Genomic DNA, 20,093 nt, shown 5'->3' on the forward strand with positions numbered 1-20,093 from the left:
CATGTAACTGGCAGCTGTTCTATGCTCCCAAAGCCATAGATCAGGTCTAGCCCAAGTCTTCCCTGTGTCCACGTCCCCTAAATCATAATGTGAGCCAAAATAAACCTCTCCCCACTTAAATGAATTCTGCCAGGTATTTGGTCATAGGGTCAAGAAAAGTAACTAATACAAACTCCAGCACTTGAAAACAAAAGATCTGCTAAACATATTTATTTTTGCAGTGTTTGACATGAACCCAGAGCTATGTGCATGCTAGCTAAGTACTCTACCAGGAAGCCATATCCCCAGCCCTGTTATATTTTCCTTATGTGCTGTGCAGTGTTCTAGGCACTCAAGACCCAGCAGTCACAGCAGATTCTTATTTTGTAAGCAAGGTGAACTCATCTTTCCTAGCTGTAAGAACCACCCCACCCCCCAGATGCTAATAAAGGGATGCACAGAAGGCCAGTGTGAAAAACACCAGCTCCAGTTCCCTCTGCCTTCTCCTCCTCCCTTTCTTAGGGAGCCATCTCTTTCTTAGACTCCACTCTGGGAAAACAGTAAAAAATCTGGTGTTATTTATGCTCTGCCTGTAGTCCAAGATTTAACTCTCAAGTATCTGTCATATAAGACTTATCCCCCTTGTGGCAGGCACTTCAGGCAATTATAAAGAGGCCTATAAGATATTTAGGGGCAAGCCAGGCAGCGGTGGCACATGCCTTTAATCCCAGCATTCAGGAGGCAGGCAGATCTCTGTGAGTTTCAGTCCAGCCTGGTCTACAGAGCGAGTTCCAGGACAGCCTCCAAAGCAACACAGAGAAACCTTGTCTCGAAAAACCAAAACCAAATCCAAAACAAAACCAAAAACCCCAGTATTTAGGCAAAATTAGGTGCTTTGGCAAAAGAACATGGAGAGAAGCAGGAAGTTTCTGCATAAGCCCGCTGTCTCTTAGGTCTGCCCAAGTCTTTGTCTTTCCTTAGCATGGTGGCTCTCTTGGTTATAGCTCCTTCCTTTGCAAAGGTAAAGGCTCTCAGACTTAAGGCCCAGAGTTTCTACCTCACTAGCCCTTGACTGGACACAGAAGACTCAGGAGCTTCCAACCGTGTGAAGAAAGAGAAGCCACAGCTGAAAACCAACAGGCAAGGAAAGCTCCTTGAATCAGAAACTGGTGTACAGCCCCAGAGCACTGACACTCCATTTGAGCATCAGATATGGGGTGGTGATGACAAATGACACCCTCAAGTCAAACCTGGGGACACATGCCTGTAACTCAGGAGCAGGAAGACTGGAGAGGGGTTCAAAGCCAACTTCAGTTGCATAGCAAATTTGAGGCCAGCCTTGGCTACATGAAATCCTGTGTCAAAAACAAAGCAAAAAAAGGTATGTGTGTAGGTGGCTTAGTTAGTAAAATGAGAACTGGAAACCCTCTGGAACCACATGAAAAGCTAGGTATATAGTGTCTGCAATCCCAGTATAGAGGAGGCAGACAAATCCTGTCTCAGAAAGAAAAGTGGAGGGTGACTGAAGCACACTCCTGCTGTCAGCCTCTGGCCTTCACACACAACAGCACACACACTCACATGCTTACATGCACACTGTACCTGCAAATGCATGTGTACACACATACAACAAAACATACACAAACCCAAATAAAATTCATCAAAAAAGGCTGTGGTGGTACATGCCTTTAATCCCAGCATTCGGGAGGCAGAGGCAGGCGGATCTCTATGAGTTTGAGGCCAGCCTGGTCTGCAGAGCTAATTCCAGGACAGGCTCCAAAGCAATACAGAGAAACCCTGTCTCAAAAACCAAACCCCAACCCTCCCCCCCCAAAAAAAAAAGAAAAAAAAAAAAAAAGCATCATGGGAAACTCTGGGCCTCTGGCTGGCATGGTTGCAAGTATTTGTAGTATCAACTACTTGGGAGGCTGAAAGAGGATGACCATGTAAGCCCAGAAGTTTGGGGCCAATTTGGCTAAGACAATATAGCCAATACCCCCCATAAAACTTCATTATTCTTGCTATTATTAAAGATGTATTGTGTGTATGAATGTTTTACCTGCATGTATGTATGTGTAACACATTTGTGCTTGGAGGTTAGTCATTGGATTCCCTGGATGGTTGTTGAGCTACAATGTGGGTGCTGGGAATGGAACCTAGGTCTCTGTAAGGGCAACTAGTGCTCTAAACCACTGAACCACCTCTTTAGCACCTAAACTCTGATCTTAAAGTTTATACTAAATAATTAAATACAAAGTTAAAAATGGATAGCTTTGTTTGGCTTGGTAGCACATACCTGCTAATTCTTCTTTGGAGGTAGGAGGAAGAGAATCAGGAGTCCAAAACCAGCCTGGTTACATAAGAAATGAGCTCACAATTAACCTGGGAACACAAGGCTCTGTCTCAAAAAACCAAATCATAACAGTTAACTTTTGAGTATATTAAAATAAAAGCAGCAATTAGGCTTACCATTTATGTTTTGTTACCTTCGTATATGCAGACTACCATGTAGTTACCTCTTGCCAGCTCCAGAAGGAAACAAGCCTCCACTGTGCTTGAGAGTCCTTCTAAAGCCCTGGAGGTAGAAGGCAGGGCAAGGACAATTCATTTAGCAGTGCACAAGCTCTTAGGACTTCCCCCCTTGGTCTGTGTTTGCATGAACATATAGTCATGTGTGTTGGCTAGAGGATAAATTTATATCATCCTCAGGAATGCCAACCATATCCTTTGAAAGTCTCTCACTGGCTTGGAGCTCACCAATAGACTGACTGCCAGCAAGCCTAACAGACACTCCTAGTTCTGCCTTCCTAGTACTAGGTCATGAGTATGTGCTGCCATGCACGGAATTCTATGGGTTCTGGAGATGACACTCAGGCCTTGTGCTTGTCACTTGATTGATTGAGCCACCTTCCCAGCCCTAGATATTTTGTTGTACAAGGTTTAGAGTTGAGGTCACTGTGATACAGTAGCATGTTTTAAAATGTCTCAGCTTTAGGGTCTGGAAGACTGGATTTTAGCTGTTTGGCTTACTCTGGACTTCAAGTTCTTCATGGTGTGAGTTGGAGGGGATTATACAGTTTGCATGCAAAGAAAGGGCAGCTAAGGCCTGCTAGTGACTAGCACACAGAAAGTTTACACGAGATGAGTCAGATAGTCCTTTTCTAGACCAAAGCATGGCAGAACTGTGGGTGAGAGATAATGGCCAATAGAAAGGTGCAGAGACAAAATACACCTTCAGAAAGTAGGCAGGGTCCTGTCGGCAGGGCTAGAGATACAGCTGAATGATTCACACACAAAAACATTCATGAATGAAGCCTGTGGTTCAGCCTAGGTCTGTTCAATATCTCATCATCTCTCTGTATTCTCTCTTCCATTCTCCACCTCCTCTAGCTTCTCTCTAAAGGTCTGATGTAGCACAGGATGGCCATGAAATCTTAATCCTCCCACTTCCTCCCAAGTATGTGCTACCAAGCCTGGTTTCTCTTTAATGTCCAGGGTCATATTAAGAAACGCCCTACTTAAACAAGTAAATACCCTGCATTAAGTTGGAGTACCAGAGGGTAAAGGCAGCTAAGAGTCAGTGCTGCAGTTTCACATAAGAGATAAGAAATGACTGCTTCAGACAAGAACAGTGGGCTTCATAATCCATCAGCTTCTATCCACTCCAACTTACAAGACTATCTTCTGCCTGAGCTACACGACCCTGAGAAATTCATCTTCATGGACTCAGACTTTACCAAGTGAAGGAGGTCAACTCTTCCCTGTCAGAGAGTGTGTTAAATATTTTGAACTCCTGAGATTAAGGCCAATTGCTACTAGGATTAAATTTATTTATAATTAAGCAACTCTAAGTAGATCAGAAATAAGTTATTAATTAATGAACAGAAAGGTAAATGCTGGCTAGGGCAAATATGTAACATAATAGTAATCTGCCTAATTGTCAAGTGTGGGGTCCCATGAAGAGGCACAAAAGCTACCTCTTTGTCTTCCAGATTTTTCTCTATCATCATGTAAAAACTTAGTGAAGAGAGGAAGGTAATCCTAACACTTAGTAGGCTGAAGAAGGAGGGCTGCTTTGAATGTGAGGCCAACCTAGTTACAGAGTGAGACAAGGTTCCAAACAAATGGATGAACCAGCAAATAACCCATCCTCACACCTGCTGAAGGACAGTGAGTTTGTGTGAGCAAACAGCATGGAACTAAAGCAAATCTACTGTGTATTTAAGAGAAATGACTTTATAGAGGCTAACAAAAAAGCCATCTGACCTCTTCCTCTGTCTCAAATCCCTCAAAACTTTGAAAGGACAAGTGTGCCATTCTGGAACTCGTTTATGGACTTATTCACTTCAGAATTGCTCTCATGTCCCCAGTAAGCTGGATAAGGACTTCTGGGTCTAAAAGGAATTAAGTTTCTTTATTTTTTCAAGTGCTATAACATTCACAAAACAATTTTGGAGTGCATGGATGGGGTAGGGTAGCACCATTTAGCATATCATAAGAGGTGAGAAAATTAATCTATAATATTAAATTACTAAGAATAGAGTAGGAAAGAACACCTGAGCTAAAGTCACACTCATCTGTGATTGGGTCTGGCTGGTGAGAGCTTCCAGGTGCTCTATGGATGATGGGATATATGCCATAATTGGCTTGGGAGAATCGTATAACCATCTCTAAAATCCCAACCCTACTGGTTCTGAGTGGACTGCCTTAATTTGATCCCCAATACTTTTTTTTTTTTTTTGAGACAGGGTCTCTCTACACAGCCCTGGTTGTCCTGGAAGTCTATATAGATCAGGCTAGCCTTGAACTAATAGAGATCCTCCTGCCTCTACCTCCCAAGCGCTCTGCCCAATACTTTTAAAAACAAGAATGTGGAAAACTTTTTAGCGACACCTCACATGAGTATTTGTGGCCTATTAATAGAAATAGAGGAGCCAACAATGGATGGGAATTCAGACATGCAGCTCATAGTACAGTTGTGAATATCTGGGTGGCTATGCCCTAGGGGTGACCATGCAGGCAGGCGACATCAACCTGAAGAGGGTGTGAACCCCAGCAGCTGCTCGATGGGTTTAAACCGCCACTCATCAGCCTCCAGCTCTTCCACCAAGCCAGCCAGTTTTTCCATCCGAGCAACTTGCTGATCTGTAGAGAGTCAGAAGTGACAGAACACAACAGGGCATTTCCTGTGAGACTGTCACCAGCCACCAATATGACCCCTGGCCTAGAATCTGTAGACGGGCTTTCTTTTCCACTTGAGATTTAATAGTGGGATCTTACTTTATTGTAGGTCTGAAGACAAAGAACATTCCCAACCATTCTCCATTCATCTGCCTTACTTCTCCCCTTTGCTTGCAATGGTGGAGACTGAACCCAGGGTCAAGTGCTCTACCACAGAGCTGCATGAGCTTCCATGTGTATACATATAATACATATATGTGCATGTGTGCCATGCACATGGTGGTCAGAGGTTGGCTTTGGGTATCTTCCTGAATCTAATCATTTTCATTATTTTTTATTATTTGTGTCTCTGTGTGTCTAAGGAAGCCAGGAAAGGGTGTCAAATCTCCTGGAATAGTTATAGATGGTTGCCAGCCACCATGTGGGTCCTGGGAATGAAACCCAGGTCCTCTGGAAGAGCAGCTAGTGCTCTTAATTGCTGCACCATCTCTCTTGCCCATTATCTGAGGGTTTTTCTTTTTCCTCCAGCTGTGTTAATTCATCAAAGTCTATCATCCCTTTATCTCCCTTCAGGCTCAGCCCTCTCTGTAACCAAATCTGTTCTTTCTCTAAGTTTGTAAAGACTTTTATTGTTAAAATAATTTTCAATGCAATTATTAGGAAATACAGGTGACTCTCTTGGGCATGTACTCTCCTTTTCCTAAGGGTTGCTCTCTAAACATCTATGCTTAACTCTGTATTGAAATGTTCCCTGCCAGCCTCACCCAAAAGCAAGCCGGGTTTTATTGCTACAGTGAAATAGTTCCCTGTAGCAGGACAGGGACTTGGAAGTAAGTTGCCCTCAATTTCCTTAATAAATTCTCCTTGTCGTTGTCATTCTAAAAAGAAAAGAGAACATAGATATAAGAGAAAGACAGACAGATATAAACACAGAGATACAGAGATGGGGGAGGGGGAGACAGGTAGATAGATAGACAGACACACACACACACACACACACACACACACACACACACACACACACAGAAAGAGGGGGTGGAAGAGAGAAGATTAAAGGTAACAAGAAGCAAGAAGTTCAAGTCTAGCCTTGGGAGGGAGGATTGCTCAGAATTCCAGCCTGGGCTATACAGTGAGTTCTAGAGTAAGAAAATAGTAATAAAAAAATAGTAAGAATAATAAAAGAAAAAAAAAATACATCTGTGTGTTGGTGGTGCATGCCTTTAATCCCAGCACTTGGCAGGCAGAGGCAGGTGGATCTCTGAGTTCAAGGTCAGTCTGGTCTTTAAAATGAGAGCCAGGGGTATACAGAGAACCTTGTCTTGGGGAAAGAACCAACAATATTTACAAACAAACAAACAAAAAAAAACCACAAAAACCCCAGTTATTACAGGCTGGGGATGAGCCTCATGATGGAGCACATGGCTAGCATGTATCATGCTCCTCATTTGAGCCCCAGCTCTGTAAAAAGACAATCACCATCTCACACTCTCAGTATGTGCTAGATTCTAAAACATGGAGCTAGACTTAGTGGCTATGTCTATATATAATCCCAGCACTCAGAGGCTGAAGCAGAAGGACCTAGAGTTTGAAGCCAGCCCTAGCTACATCAAGAGACACCTAGAAACAAAACCACAGTATAAACAGATCCTTGTTCTCCATGCCACAAGGGATTCATTCAGATGCTCCCAGGGGTTTCTCCTGGGAGAAACGGTCTGGAGGGGAAATGGTCCCTGATTCGTATATATCACTAGGGGCGCAGGGCATAGACAGGGCAGAAGATGCTGCACAAACACTAGAAGTGGGTGGGACATGTAGGGAAGCAGTATGAGATCTCATAAAGGGTTGGTAAAGGCAACAGAGGAGTGGGAAGCGTCGGCTCCTGAGAGAACTGAACCACGGACTTCAACTCCAAACCTCCAAGGGGGTTTTTAATCTGAACAGATCTTAGAATGTTCTTCAGTTCAGAAAGTCACTTAAACAGTTTGGGGCTTTTGTCATAGCACAGTGGTCTTTCAGAACTTGTGCTCCCAGCTTTCCATAAATGTACATTTGTAGTCAGGATAGCATCAGCTCACACACTTACCGTGTTTCACCTGTTTAAGCGTGGATGCTACTTGATAGCTAAACACCGACTCACAGAGGAACCTCTCAGAGCCATCTACGAGAGAAAGGACACAGGCGGAAGTTTTAATGGCTTCTGGAAAAGCAAGAGGGCCTGTCTATTCTTCCCCTGCATCTACATTTGAGGTCTAAGGCGTTTGTTCCTGGTGTGAAGGGGTCCTTTAGAACACAGGTCTGTAAAGGCTACCTCTTCTATACCTAGAATATTAAAATAGTCCTACTTGTTTGAGAGTTCAAAAATAGTATTACAAAAACAAAAACAAGAAACCTTAGCCTTTCCTGGTCACCACTGGCCCCCTCCTGACCTCAACAGCAGGCAAACAAGGCAGCTGACACACCCAGCTATGTGGTACTTGTATGACTTATGACAAAACTCCAATCACTTATTCTAAAAAACAGAGCCAAGGGAAAAACAGCTGTTGGCTTTTAATATATCAAATTGTACCACTAGGACTATCACAGAACCCTGCTGGGAAACTCTGTTCTGTAAACACCAATTGTAACCCTGATCTTTCAACTGACCCAAGCACTGTAATCTGAATGACTAAGGGAATGGTTCAGAACCTAGCAGTGGGCTGGTGCCAAGATCTGCCCAACAAGAAGGTGGTTAGCTCAGTTATGATGCTCAGAGGGTGACTAGGAAACCCGACACTAGTCAGTGCAAAGTTGATCCGGCAAAACATATCCCCAAAGACACAAAATTCACATAGGAAAATTCCACATTTTAAAGGGTAGCAATCCCCCCCACCCCCCGCAGGCATTTCATTACCCAAGTTCTCAAACAAATGTAAAGAGAGGATACAGCTGTCTCTTTCAAGGTAGCAGTTCACACTAACACTCCTAGATGCCAGCACCCACACATCAGGCATGGATTGGTGTGTCATTGGCATTAAGTGACAGGGAGCTACCAACACATTCTTGGCTTCATGCTGAGTTTCACACAAACCTTTCTTTACAAGTCCTGATAATCAAAGGGAAAAGTACAGCTACTGATTCTATCTGGATGCTGTGAATACACAACCAGAATGGCTTCCTGCTAATATTATCTTCAAATCAATGGGGTGGGGGGTGGGGGAGAGGGGGGGGGAGAGAGAGAGCACTCTTAGGATGAACAGTCTGTAAGTTTAAGTCTCTTTCCTACCCCTGGCTTTTCACCTTTCTTTCTTGAGGTGTGCTGGGGGTCAAATGCCTCTACAGGTGTATTGGCTGCTGCTCAAGTGCACCCCTTGCCTCTGACTGGTGTAAAGATCTAGACATGCTGATGACAGTCTGAAGTGTATCTAGATAAGAACAGAGAGCAGTGGATAACCCCAGACCCTACCAAGGGAAGAGAGCTGCTGTGGACTTACAGCAATGATGCAGTTTACTACGTTCTTGCAGGTAAACAACATATTGGCATCCTTCTTAAAGGGCTCGACTACAACTCAGTGTTCACTTTGCAAATAGCAAAGTACAGAGAAGCAGAGCTGACCTCCCAGATAGTTTGATCCTGAACTGCAGGAAGTGGGAATTATGGGCTGAAGAATCAAGCTCCTGGAAATGCTGCCTCCCACCTTCATTTAATCACTAGAATAAAGTGCATGAGTTATTACACTGGCCTATCTCCAAAGCAAAAAACAAAACAAACCAAAAAACAAAAACAAACAAACCAAAAACCAAAACAAACAAAGCAAAACTCACCTTCCAAAAAGGTGCCTGGGTATCACTGTCCCATACTTGAGGCCTGAGATTGCATCCTGCTCACGTGTAGCTTTGTATTAAGTCCACTGCTTCTTAAGCCACATCCTATCACATGTAACATCTACCTACCTAAAGGCTGGGATTTCTCAGGAGAGGAGTCAGCTAGAGGTGAGCTGTCTTCTATTTACAATTGTGATAAACATACTGGGCAGCTGTGCATCAGGGTGAAAAAAGTTCAGTAAATGGCCTAAATCTAACACTATCACCAAGTCCATTAAATTCAGTGCTACGGGAATTCATTTAAAAGGTATTACTTCCCAGTAGGAAATTAGACAATCCCAGGTGATTTATAAATCAGTGAGGTCCTAATATACAGCTAAGTCTGGGCTGGAAGGTAGCCTCTCATTTATTTGCTCACTAATAACTGGGTGAGAACAATTTCAGCTAGGGTAGGAGATGGTTAAAGCTTGCTTCCTGCTGTTAACAGTCAGGAGATGCACCATAAAGTTCATTCGGGAGGTTAACTACAGGTGCTTAGATTTACTATCCTAGATTTGGGAGGTTAACTACAGGTATTTGGATTTACTATCCTAGATTTGGGAACAGGCAACATCAAGTTGAACCTGTTGGGATTCTGACACACACCCAACCTTGTCTCCATGTTCCCTTTCTTTTTAGAAAGTCCCAATCTTTGCCCAGCCTGGCATGGAAGTTTCTCTGAAGCACTGGCTATCACTGAACTCACAGGCACTCTCCTGTCTCAGCCTCCTGAGCTGGGATTACCTGAATCCATCAACATGGTTTGTTTTCATTTTCCTCTTCTAATTACATGGGTGCAAGAAGAATGGGGGCTGGGCACGTAGCTCAGTGGTAAGGTGTTTGGCTAGCAGATACTTTACCTAGGTTTTGGTCCCCAAAACATAATAAATCAGACATAGTGATATATGTCTGTAATCTCAGCGCTTGGGAGGTAGGAAGAGAAAAGGAGAAGGAGTTAAGGAGTTAGAGGTCAGCTTGAACTACACAAGACTCAAAAATAATCAAATACAACAATGAAGAAGGAAGATGGTTTGATGCATGCATATTCACTGTATAACAGTGTCACTTTCAAATCTGACACCACTGTTAATTCACATTTAGGTGTATTACATGGAAGGACATACACAAGTTATATGCAAAGACTGTGCTATTTCACGGAAGAGACCTGAGCACCTATTGGCTTCAGTATCCATGGAGATGAAGCATGTGAAGAGTAGGGAGGTGGTGGAGAAGAGGTGAAGCAGAACTAAGCCCCAGCAGTAATGATGGTCTTTCCAATGTTTAAAAATTTGACATTTATTTATTTATCTATTTATTTATGTATCAGAAGTTGTGGGGTAGTCGGAGGACAACTTTTGGGAGTCAGTCCCCTCCTTCTACCATGAGACCCAGGGATCAAACGCAGGTGGTCAGTTATGGTGGTAGGCACCTTTTACCTGGTGAGATGGCTCACCAGCCCCTTCTCTAAATTCTTGGTATTAGATGATATGTCAGATACTTGATTTAGTGAATCTAGTTCTTTTCCAGTTTGTCTGTAAGCATAAGCAGTTTTCAAGATGCCTGGGGAGACTCTGAGTATAGGAGGGCTATAACTGTGCATTGTGCATTTAAATGTAACAAATCCATTCTACAACAGAACTCAATCAATTCTCCAATGAGATAAAGAAAACAGCCAGATATAACCCTGTTAGAATACCAGCATAAGACGAACTTAAATGACTTTTTCTTGAAGCAGGTGTTAAGGACTGAGAGCTCTATAGAGCTCATTAAGCAACCTAAGTGCTTCAACTCAACATTTGTTCTGTGGGAAACAGTCTTAACCACATCTCTGCTGCAGAGAGCTAAAGTCGTGATTTACTTTTAATGCCAAATATGGAGACAAAGCCTCTATTTCCAGTTAGACTTAGCCAGTATTAGCATAAATGGAGACAACAAAAAGGTAAAAGTGAGCATGCCTGATACACTGCCATCCAGACCACACATGGCCTGCTGCTTCACTACCAACCACATGCAATCTACCCAGAGCCTTATGGTGCTAAGTATGCCTGCTTTTCTGTCACAAATGTTCTTCTGTTTATCCTCGCCTGCTAAGCATGCAGCTAGGTCAAAGAGTGCTTGCCTACTGTGCATGAGGCCACTGAGTTCAATCCCCAACAATACAAGAAAAAAAGTACCAATTATGGTGTTTGGCACTGTTTAACCCAAAACTGTTTTTATCTTATATAAATGAACAATGATAACCCCAAAGAGCTAGCCCCCAAATATAGTTGGCGCAAATAGGCAAGATTTAAATAAGACCATTTTATAATTCAACATAAAAATGCTTGACTCAAGTGATTTTGAGCCCTTAACAGGTTCTTTGACACTGGTCCTGGACATTGGTCAAAAAACAAAGATTCCCGTCCTAGTCTAATTCAGGATCTTTAGGGTGAGCCCAGAAACGTGCTTTTTATCTCTTTGTTTCTGTTTTGAAAAGAAAAAGGGTCTCATTGTACAGCCCTAGCTGGCCTGGAATTCATTCTGTAGACAAGGCTGGCCTAGAATTCAGAGATTCTCCTGCCAAACAACACATGTTCATTTTAAGTGCCTCATGTGAGTTTAATGCACCTACAATGAATACCAGTCTAGCTTAGCATGAACCTTTTACATTCCAGTCACCAGCACCGTTTCGTGACCACTGCCTGTGACCTATTTCTGGCCAGCCAGTCTGCAAATGTGTGATAAGATGGTGGCTGCAAATCTGTCTCCAGTGCTATAAAAATCATTCAGTCACACAGTGATGTATGTCCTGCAGTGGATCACAAGAGTCACCTTCACAGAGGTAAATTCATTACCTTTTATCTCCTCTTCAGGCCCATCTGGTGGGGCTAATCTATCTGTAGACACTCACTAAAAAAATACATCAAACAGGGGCCACCACAAGGACACCTGGAGTGGACATCAAGAGGGTTCCTGGCTCCAGAGCCAACCATGGTCAGCTCACTCAAGGCCTTCGGCTTAAACAAGTCTAGCTGGCCCTCCCACCCAGCTGCTTTACGTTTCTCATGCACTGAAGGTCTGAAGACAATCACTCAGCAAACGCGGCATGGCATCACCTTCTAACATCTCTCCGGCTCCTTTGGGGTAGGTGAAAAGAGCTTTCCTTGGCGGGGCCAGGTCTGACACACTGAAGCCAGATCCAGTGACAGAGCTCCCACTGACCCCGCCAGCTGAAGATGATGATGAGGAGGCGGCCATTCCTTCCAGTAGAATTCTCTCTTCACTAGAGGAGAAAAAAACAGCAACTGGAAGGTTTATAAAAGCCAGGTTGACACTATTTCATTCTAGACCGGTAGGGTCAGTTTTCCTCCTTTATCTGTGTATAGATTAATATATATATATTATATATTTTATATATATTTATATAAAGTCACTTAGGTTTTGAAGTAAAAACATGTCTAAGAATAGCTTGCCAAGCTGGGTGTGGTGGTGCACACTTTTAATCCCAGCACTCAAGGCAGAGACAGAGACAGGTGCATCTCTGTCAGTGTGAGGCCAGCCTGATCTACAAAGCAAGTTCCAAGACAGCCAGGGCTTTTACACAAAGAAACTTTGTCCAAAAAAAAAAAAAGTCTCATTTCCCCTCATTAGGAAGTTGTGGCATGTGGCATTTGGAATTGAGTGTGGTTGATTTATGAGTGAGGAAGGGTGATATGTCACTGCCACGGCAGAAATGGGCCCAAGTATAAAGATCCCTGATCCACAGGACAGTTTGTCTTGGGTGCATCCTCATTAAGCCAACAAGTTCACTTACCGAGTTTTCCAAGTAAGAGTCCAGAAAAACATTGTGTTCTGTTCCCAAGGAAGGGAAATTAGTTAGGAAATACACATTGGCACTTTAAGAAATTGTTAACCTTTTCATCTAAATGTAATGCCTAAATCTAACACTTGATGGCGACCAAAAACTGGAACAAAACATTTTAGGAACTGATCTCAGAAACCATGGCTCTGTATGAATTGAGCATCTGTCAGCTTAATCCTGTGTCATATCTGAAAATCCAAACCCCAGTACTGAATACATGACTTCTCACAAAACTCCAGAACAAGAACATGGCTTCAGAAACATATGAAACTTTATTTGTATCTCTCTCTCTCCACACACACACACACACACACACACACACACACACACACACACGCACGCACGCACGCACGCATGCACGCACGCACCCCAAATATTTTTGTTGTTTTGTTTTTTGAGACAGGGTTTGTGTAGCTTTGGCTGTCCTAGAGCAAGTTCTGTAGACCAGAATGTCCTCGAACTTAGAGATCCACCTGCCTCTGCCTCCTAGGTGTGTGCCACCACTGCCTGGCTAATTTTTTTTTTTAAGATTTAAGATCATAAATAGGCACTGTTATAACAGGCTTTTTATAAAACAGATTTCTTTTTAAAAATCAACTCCCTCACTTGTCATTACAAGGACCTGTACATTTTAACTCCCAGTCTCCTAAGGCACAGTGTTTAATCAGAATGCCAACACCACCACCTGCTGTAGCAGGCACACAAGGCAGGGTATTAGCACTTGGAATAGACACAATCAGTCATTGAAGAAAACGTCTGAGACTGAACATCTTAGCTGTGAGGGTCAGTTCTGCTATGCAGGACTTTTTAGAAAAAAGTAATCACAAACCAGTTGAATTCACCAGTGGTGAGAAGGGGGATTTGGTAAAAATAGTTTCTTTAAATAAGAATTATAAACATGGAATAATAGATAGAGGCAAATGCCTTAGGACCCAGATTAGGGTCCTAGTTTATCACCCATCTCAGCAACCTAGCAAAGGCATCTGCACCATGCACAGCCTTGCTTGACCCACCATCTGTGCTGTGTAGATCTGTGATCTACAGATGGTTGTCTTTTTTTTTTAAATGGAACCAAAAAGCTCTTTTAAAACTAGTGTATAATTTTAAAATAGTTACTACCATGTTTATGCCATCTAGAACTTTGTCACCATGGAAATGTTCAGATATTCTAGTTCTGTCCAATACTAGCCATGAGACTCACATTGTGGTTATTAATATAACTGAATAGCTCTATGTCTACTTTGAAATGCAAATAAAATTTCAATAAAACTATGTGGCTCGTGGTCTCTCATTGGATAGTGGATTTAAGTGGACAAATGACTTTACATGGTGTGCACCAGTATGGAATGTTCTAGATACTCAGGAGGCTGAGGCAGGAGATTGGATAGCCCAGACTATACTGCCAGGAGTCTGTTTCAATAACAACAGGCAATGGCTAATTTTTACACTGCATAGGCTTTAACATTTTTTTTTAAAAGGCTATTTATTTATTTGTAGAGAAGGTCTTAATCTGTTGGCCTAGAATTAACGATGTAGCTTGGCCTGACCTGAATAAAATTCATGGTAATGCCACTTTGTCAACTTCCCAAGCAGTGGGATCACAACCATGTGCCACCATGTCTGGCCTGGAGAGATGGGTCAGTGGTTAGGAGCACTGGCTACTCTTCAGAGGTCTTGATTTCAATTCCCAGCAACTACATGGTGGCTCAAAACCATTTGTAATGAGATCTGGTGCCCTCTTCTGGCCTCTAGGCATACATGCAGGAAGAACATTGTATATATAATATATATATATATATTTTTTAAAAGACCTTTAACATGAATTTTCCAGGGCTGGGGATGTTGTTCAGTTAGTAGAGTGCTTGCCTAGTATGCAGAAAACCCTGGGCTCAATTTCTAGCACCATATAAACAAGGCATGGTGGTATAAAACTAAAATTCTAGCACCTGGGAGGCAGAGGTAGGAGAAGCAGATGCTCATGTTCATCTTTAGTTCTATATAGTAAGTTCAAGGCCAATCTGGGATACATGGGATCCCTCAAAACATCAAACAAAACCTAATCTAATTCAAACCAAACCAAAACCAAAAAACCAAACAAATAATAAAACAAAACAACAAAAAACCAACAAACAGGAAAACAAACAAACAAACAAACCCAACAAAAACAGATCCCCTCTGTTATGGGCAGATAGAATTTTGCTGAATAGTTTTCAGTCAAGTTTCCTGGCCCCTAGTTCTGACATACTTAGTATAAAACATCGAGGGCATATAGCTCAGTGATGGAGCAAAGCTTCCAGCACTTAAGGCTCTAGTTTCAATCGACAATGTTTAAGAAGTTGAGAATGTTATGTCCCTGTAAATCCTTTATGTCCAGAGCATCTGGTTTCCTTCTAAGAAAATTGGTAATTAATGTCTGAGATAGTGGCTGCTGTTTCTTAACTATATATACAGTAGTGACACATGGTTGTCAGAGAAGCAGAGCTTGGTTTCTAGTTCCATATGTCCATTCATAGGTTGCCCTAATGCACACTGACATGGAATAATAAATAGTAAGGCTATTGCTATCATTAGACTATTAGAAATGCAAAGTCATTAATGATTTTTTTTTAACTTTCCTTTTTTTTTTTTTTGAAACAGGCTCTCACCGTGTAACCCTAGCTGTCCTAGAACTTGCTATGTAGTCTACTCTGGCCTCAAACTCAGAGTCCCCATTGTGTCTCAGTGCTGGTATCAAAGGCGTGGTCACCATGCCAAGCTCATTAACAATACTCTTTATTTTGCTCTTAGGTTACTTTCTGAATTGTACTTGTACCCATCAGGGAATTATAACTGCTCCTCTGCATCACACTGGCTCAAAAGATAGCCTGGTGAAGTTTTCCATGTTCCTTAGGTCCAAATCTCTAAGCAGATTCCTGGTGGGATTCAAATGAAGCATATAGTCAGACCACTCAGGAAGAGTCCCCAGAGAGCAGCTCTGGCTTTACTCCCCCCAACCCCATTCAGAGCAGAAGCCCCTGAGAACTGTTTATTTTTCTCAATTGAGATTTTAAACTGTTTTTCCAACTTCCACCCTGATAATGTTCTATTTAGTTGCTAATGCTTTGTATTTTGTATTTTGAGATTAGCTGCTCATTGCCCATACATAGAGCACCCAAGTGGCAGCCAGCTAGCTTCAAAGGCTTGCCACAGTGACTCTGAAACTGAAGATCATCAAAGGAACTTCCTTTCATCCCATTTTCTTCCCAGTTCTCAGAACTACTATAGCTCCACATACAAAACAGTAGGGGTGGAAAAACAGCTCGAAACCAGCACAAGGTTAACTTTAAACAAGCCATTTTCTGCTGAGATGCAGAGACACACCTGTAAATAAATAAATGTCTGGTTCTAAAGACAGGGCCTGTGAAAGCTCCACATGTTCACCCTGAGCTACACCTTTAGTTTCTAGTTTTGAATGCACTAAGGGGTAAATAGGAGTAAAGCTAACAATAAACCCTAGGTTGTAAATGCTGAGCATAGGGGTTAGCTAAGTGATTAGTGTAACTCTTAGTGTAATTCATTTAAGTATGTCCATAGAGCACAGTTCACTGGTACCACACTGACTTCCTAAAGGTCATCTAATTTTTGGAGCAATGGCTTGTTGATGAGGGCAAGCTAGCACAGTGAAAGGACTGACTATGGGGGTTAAAGAGTTGGCTCAGAGGTTACTAAGAGTATTCACAGTTCTTGCAGAGGACTGGAGTTAGGTTTCCAGTACCCATGTTTGGTAGCTCACATCCACCTGTAACTCTAGCTGTGGGCGATCCACTTGCTGCCTTCTTCTGGCCTCCAGGTCTCTCTCTCTCTAACACACACACACACACACACACACACACTTGCTATTTCCAATAGCAAGTTGCTTAGCTAGATTAGCAGCAATGGATACATTCAGGGTTCAGGGAAGCTATGCAAGATATGGAGGAAGACCTCAAGCCTTCACATACATGGACACTCACAAATGTAAAAATCTAGCCTGTCTCGGGGTGTTGGTGGCGAATGCCTTTAATCCCAGCACTCAGGAGGCAGAGGTGGGCATATCTTTGTGAGTTTGAGGCCAGCCTGGTCTACAGAGATAGTTCCAGGAAAGGCTCCAAAGCAATACAGAGAAACCCTATCTCAAAAATAAATAAATAAATAAATAAATCTTGTGATCTTGGGTCTGGAGATATTATAGTTCAGGGGTAGAACATCTGCTTACTATGTTCGAGGCTGTGAAAACAGTCCTGTCAGGTTGGAAAGCAGAACACAAATCACCTTTGTATCCTTGAGGTATAAAAAAGCAAACCAAAACAAAGCAAAAACCCTTATCACAATGTTTCCAGGATGAATGAATGATTTATAAATAATAGAACAAGAGCTGGCAGTTCAGTAGTGACTGCAGGGACAGAGATGATTGGAGTCATGAAGGCAGGTCCATCCTGTTTTGTTTTTTTTTTTTTTTTTCATTGAGTGGAGTGTACAACTTTGCCTCTCAGGAGGCTGCTAGTCCCAGGCCCATGAGAGGCACTCAGTAAAATTTTGCTGAATGCTGACGATTGAGTATCCTGGAGGGCTGCTGACAGCGGAAATGCTCCTAGAAAAAGTAATGATATTTGTGGGACGCAATATGGCTTGGTTAAATACTTACTTTGTGTACGACAAAGATGACCTTGCACTCATAAATTACTTTCTGCTTATTTTCTTAAAAACAATACAGAGAGATCCGTCTTAAAATTAAATCTCAGAATAAACCAGATGTTTAAGTCCATTCGGATCCAGTACAAGGGCTAATTATGACAACCGTTGGGTTCTACCAACAAATCATTCCAGTGTGTTCCACCTAAGCAGATGGGTCCCCATCCAAATCAAACGGATTCAGCAACTCTCTGGGTGGAATGAAGATCCAGGCCGGGTCGGGGAGGAGTCAGCACACTCATCCTGGCTTCGCTAACTCCACCCAAGGTACGTTCCCACCCAGCAATTCGGTAGGAAGCGAAGGCTTGCGGCTGTCCCACTGCGCAGGCGCCAACCCTCTGCGCGCATGCTCAGTTTGAAGAAATCGCCTTTGCACACGCCCGGTGCGGCAGTCTCCAGGGTCTCTTTTCACCCTGTTAGTCCTGGCAGGTAGGATCGTAGGGGGTCAACTCCCCACCGAAGGTTCGGGAAGCCTTGGCTACTTACCTATGTAGTTTGTGCACTTCGCCTGGCAGCCCCGCCCCCTGGACAAGCAATGCGGCTTCGTTCACTACGACGTAGACGCGTGCGCGTGCCCGCCCGGGCTGTGGGAGTTTTATGGCGGCGTGCGCCCGCGCATGCGTGGCGAGGGAGTGGCCGAAGCTGAATGAGAGCGAGCTTCCAGGGAATACTTCCGGGTCGCTCCCATCCCGTCACCTTCCGCGCAGGCTTGGTTATCTCGCTGTTGGAGTGCTTTCTGGTTCCTGCCCTCGGCATAGGGGTTCTTTGTTTACTTTTATGGTTTAGGACTTAAACTTCTCCCACGATAATTACACTTCTCCTAACCTCCATGACACAGGGCGAGTTGGTTTCCGTCCTTGTGCGCGGTCTGCCTGGAACTGCCCAGGAAAGGTAGTTGCGTGTGCATCACAGCCACCTCGCGCACAGGGCCCAAACTTTACCTTATAAATGTTACTGTTGTACAGAGCTTGTCTTTTGAAGTGGGGAGGGGATGCTAAAGGAGTAGCACACCAGTAACATTGTTGGTAATTGCATCCTCTCGTCAACGTTGACTTTCTCTGTTGTCCAAAACATAAACCCTGTCCTTGGTTCTGTGCATGCGGCTGCCGATTAGTGCTTTGGCACAGGGTTGGACCACGCATTTATACAGAAGGCATTGTTATGTTTTCTTTGGCACTTTTAAGTACATGGGTTTAAAGACCCAGCCATCTGTGATGGGAACATGGGTTGGACTTTGCCACCGCTAGTTCATAAGGAGCCTTTGTTTCATAACTATGTGATGCAGTTTGTTGGGCAGTGATCTCCAGAAACTGTTCCTTCTCACTGATGTGTAGGTCTAAGAATTATGTTAAGTCATATTTTAGTACTTTGAGAGGCAAATTAGATCTAATTGTTAGGTGTGTATTTCTAGTACCGTTAAAAGTATTTAGAACTCTTCCTTGGATATTGTATGAATGATTCCTCATTGTATTGTATTATTATATTGGATGGAAAGAACGAAGCACTTTTCCCATGGTTAGGAAAATATCAAGACCGCACTCCCTTTAAGTTAAAGTAATCAGATACCTATATTCTCTCAAAGTCACTGGCAGGCTGTATACTACTAATGCCTCTTATTGGAGGGCTGATAAATAGATTACAAATTGCTGTCTAGAGTGAATCAGGAGGTGTATGTAATAGAATGGTGAAAAATGCATTCTTTGCCTTTTAAGAGTTTACATACAATGGCAGGCCAGTGAAAAGTGACACTATTTTTGTTTAGGTTGTGCTTTGAACACAGTTATATCCATTTGGGCCTACGTAATGGTTCACACAATGGAAGATTTTTTTTTTTTATCTAATTTTTTTCTTACATGTATTTATTTTGTCTGTTTGTATGCTTCCTGGCTGTTTGTGTCATTCAGAGGACAACCGGTAGGAGTCAGTTTTCTCCTACCATGTGGGTCATCAGCCCTGGCAATAAGTGCCATTACCTGTTGAGCCATCTTACTGACCTAAGTTTTTATTTCTAAAAAAAAAAAAAAAAAAAAAAAAAAAAAAAAAGGTAAAAGAATGATTTATTTTTCAGGACTTTACTAGAATATCATTTGGAGAAAGTGTCATGGATGTTCTACGCCCACAGCTTGTAACAATTGATGGACGGAATTATAGAAAGAATCCTATTCAGGAAAAAAATTATCCACATGAAGAAGATGAGGGTTTCTATCAAGGTAATCCTAGTTGCTCTTAGGTCAGATGAGAAGATGTTCTTTGTACCATAGGGGCAGTCCTTTGTTTCTTGCTCTTTAGTTGCCCTGACAAAGCTGTTATTAAAGGAGGCATTATTGGTTGTCCTGGAACTCACTGTGTAGACTGAGAGATCCACCTCTCTCTGACTCCTGAGTGCTGAGATGAAAGGTGTGCACTACTACAGCTCAGTACTTTTTGTTTTTTTTTGACACATTCTCTCTATTATGTAGCTCTGCCTATCCTGCAACTCACTGTGTAAACCATGCTGGCCTTGAACTACTAGAGATTAGCCAGTCTCTGCCTCATGAGTGCT

General features: G+C 42.7%; 2 protein-coding genes across 8 annotated transcripts in view; one reads left to right on the forward strand and one right to left on the reverse strand.

The window, feature by feature from the left end:
• Window positions 1–3,778: 3,778 nt before the first annotated feature.
• Anapc16 (anaphase promoting complex subunit 16) lies at window positions 3,779–18,111 on the reverse strand. Of its 2 annotated transcripts, none has more exons than XM_051186778.1 (4): window positions 18,038–18,111; window positions 12,096–12,262; window positions 7,244–7,318; window positions 3,779–5,124 (listed from the first exon to the last, which is right to left on the reverse strand). In XM_051186778.1, the coding sequence occupies exons 2-4, from the start codon at window positions 12,235–12,237 to the stop codon at window positions 5,009–5,011; spliced, it is 333 nt and encodes a 110-aa protein (XP_051042735.1). In that variant the 5' UTR covers window positions 12,238–12,262; window positions 18,038–18,111; the 3' UTR covers window positions 3,779–5,008. The 2 variants fall into 2 exon arrangements, with proteins under 2 accessions (XP_051042735.1, XP_051042734.1); XM_051186777.1 differs by lacking the exon at window positions 18,038–18,111 and adding an exon at window positions 17,505–17,551.
• Window positions 17,746–20,093, forward strand: part of Ascc1 (activating signal cointegrator 1 complex subunit 1) — a 79,644-nt gene continuing 77,296 nt past the window's right edge. For 2 of the 6 annotated variants that reach the window (XM_051186761.1, XM_051186767.1), the window contains exons 1-2: window positions 18,350–18,442; window positions 19,620–19,761. In XM_051186761.1, coding sequence (XP_051042718.1) covers window positions 19,653–19,761 — 109 coding nt within the window. In that variant the 5' untranslated portion in view covers window positions 18,350–18,442; window positions 19,620–19,652. Of the gene's footprint in view, window positions 17,819–17,870; window positions 17,981–18,349; window positions 18,443–18,491; window positions 18,577–18,605; window positions 18,735–19,619; window positions 19,762–20,093 lie in introns of those variants that run through there. The other 4 variants (XM_051186766.1, XM_051186762.1, XM_051186765.1 and 1 more) reach the window with 4 other exon arrangements.

The sequence above is a fragment of the Phodopus roborovskii genome, unplaced genomic scaffold, assembly GCF_943737965.1.
Source record: "Phodopus roborovskii unplaced genomic scaffold, PHOROB, whole genome shotgun sequence".
Classification (NCBI taxonomy): domain Eukaryota; kingdom Metazoa; phylum Chordata; class Mammalia; order Rodentia; family Cricetidae; genus Phodopus; species Phodopus roborovskii.